Source organism: Austrofundulus limnaeus, unplaced genomic scaffold, assembly GCF_001266775.1.
Source record: "Austrofundulus limnaeus strain Quisiro unplaced genomic scaffold, Austrofundulus_limnaeus-1.0 Scaffold1741, whole genome shotgun sequence".
Classification (NCBI taxonomy): Eukaryota; Metazoa; Chordata; class Actinopteri; order Cyprinodontiformes; family Rivulidae; genus Austrofundulus; species Austrofundulus limnaeus.
In genome coordinates this window covers 1,372-3,572 of record NW_013954143.1, presented here as the reverse complement: position 1 = coordinate 3,572, position 2,201 = coordinate 1,372, and the positions used below count along the sequence as shown (strand labels likewise).

The window sequence follows — 2,201 nt, the reverse complement described above, 5'->3', positions numbered from 1 at the left end:
CAACAGCTGAAACACATACAACAGCTGAAACACATACAACAGCTGAAACACATACAACAGCTGAAACACATACAACAGCTGAAACAGTTAAAACAGCTGAAACATTTAAAACAGCTTTAACACCTAAAACAGCTGAAAAATTTAAAACAGCTGAAACATTTAAAACAGCTGAAACAGTTAAAACAGCTTTAACACCTAAAACAGCTGAAACATTTAAAACAGCTTTAACATTTAAAACAGCTGAAACATTTAAAACAGCTTTAACACCTAAAACAGCTGAAACATTTAAAACAGCTGAAACACTTAAAACAGCTGAAACACTTAAAACAGCTGAAACACTTAAAACAGCTCAACCACCTAAAACAGCTGAAACACTTAAAACAGCTCAAACATTTAAAACAGCTTTAACACCTAAAACAGCTGAAACACTTAAAACAGCTGAAACACTTAAAACAGCTGAAACACTTAAAACAGGTGAAACACCTACAACAGCTGAAACACTTAAAACAGGTGAAACACCTAAAACAGCTGAAACATTTAAAACAGGTGAAACACCTACAACAGCTGAAACACTTAAAACAGCTGAAACACTTAAAACAGCTGAAACATTTAAAACAGCTGAAACACTTAAAACAGCTGAAACACTTAAAACAGCTCAAACACCTAAAACAGCTGAAACACTTAAAACAGCTGAAACACTTAAAACAGCTGAAACACTTAAAACAGGTGAAACACCTAAAACAGCTGAAACACCTAAAACAGCTGAAACACCTAAAACAGCTGAAACATTTAAAACAGCTGAAACATTTAAAACAGCTGAAACATTTAAAACAGCTTTAACACCTAAAACAGCNTAGTCGGCACCAAAGCCCTGGTCTGTGGGCACGACTCGGGCCATCACAAATTCGTTCATGGTCAGAGAGGCGATGGCAGCCAGTAGCCAACAGTCACCTGCAGGACAGGAAGTAGAATTACACCTGGACCTGAACCCTGCAGGTCTCACAGGCCGACCAGAACCCACAGCTGGAACACTTCAAGAAGAAGAATGACAGACACATCACACAGGTCACAGATCACAGGTCACACAGGACACACATCACGCAGGTCACACACATCACACAGGTCATACAGGTACAGGTCATAGACATGACACAGGTCACACACATAAAACAGGTCACAGGTCACCCAGATCATACAGGTCACAGGTCATACATGACAGAGGTCATACAGGTCACACAAGTCATTGGTCACACAGGTCACACAAGTCACAGGTCACACAGGTCACACATGACACAGGTCACACATGACACAGGTCACACTGGTTACATATGTCACACAGGTCACAGGTCACAGTTCACACATAACACGTCACACAGGTCACACAGGTTACAAATGTCACACAGGTCACAGTTCACACATGACACATGTCACACAGGTTACATATGTCACACAGGTCACAGGTCACACAGGTCACAGATCACACATGACACAGGTCACACAGGTTACATATGTCACACAGGTCACAGGTCACAGTTCACACATGACACGTCATACAGGTCACACAGGTTACATATGTCACACAGGTCACACATGACACAGGTCACACAGGTTACATATGTCACACAGGTCACAGGTCACAGTTCACACATGACATGTCATACAGGTCACACTGGTTACATATGTCACACAGGTCACAGGTCACAGTTCACACATGACATGTCATACAGGTCACACAGGTTACATATGTCACACAGGTCACAGGTCACAGTTCACACATGACATGTCATACAGGTCACACTGGTTACATATGTCACACAGGTCACAGGTCACAGTTCACACATGACATGTCATACAGGTCACACAGGTTACATATGTCACACAGGTCACACAGGTTACATATGTCACACAGGTCACAGGTCACAGGTCACAGTTCACACATGACATGTCACACAGGTCACACAGGTTACATATGTCACACAGGTCACAGGTCACACATGACATGTCATACAGGTCACACTGGTTACATATGTCACACAGGTCACAGGTCACACATGACACAGGTCACACAGGTTACATATGTCACACAGGTCACAGGTCACAGGTCACAGTTCACACATGACATGTCACACAGGTCACACAGGTTACATATGTCACACAGGTCACAGGTCACACATGACATGTCATACAGGTCACACTGGTTA

The 2,201-nt window shown here is 42.5% G+C and overlaps 1 protein-coding gene across 1 annotated transcript in view; it reads right to left on the bottom strand.

Annotated features, from left to right (window-relative positions):
- Window positions 1-2,201, bottom strand: part of LOC106536239 (calpain-2 catalytic subunit-like) — a gene marked incomplete at its 3' end in the record, with an annotated part of 12,939 nt that overhangs the window by 9,746 nt on the left and 992 nt on the right. The window contains 1 exon segment of the mRNA XM_014033448.1: window positions 833-951. Within this exon segment, the coding sequence (XP_013888902.1) occupies window positions 833-951 (119 nt within the window).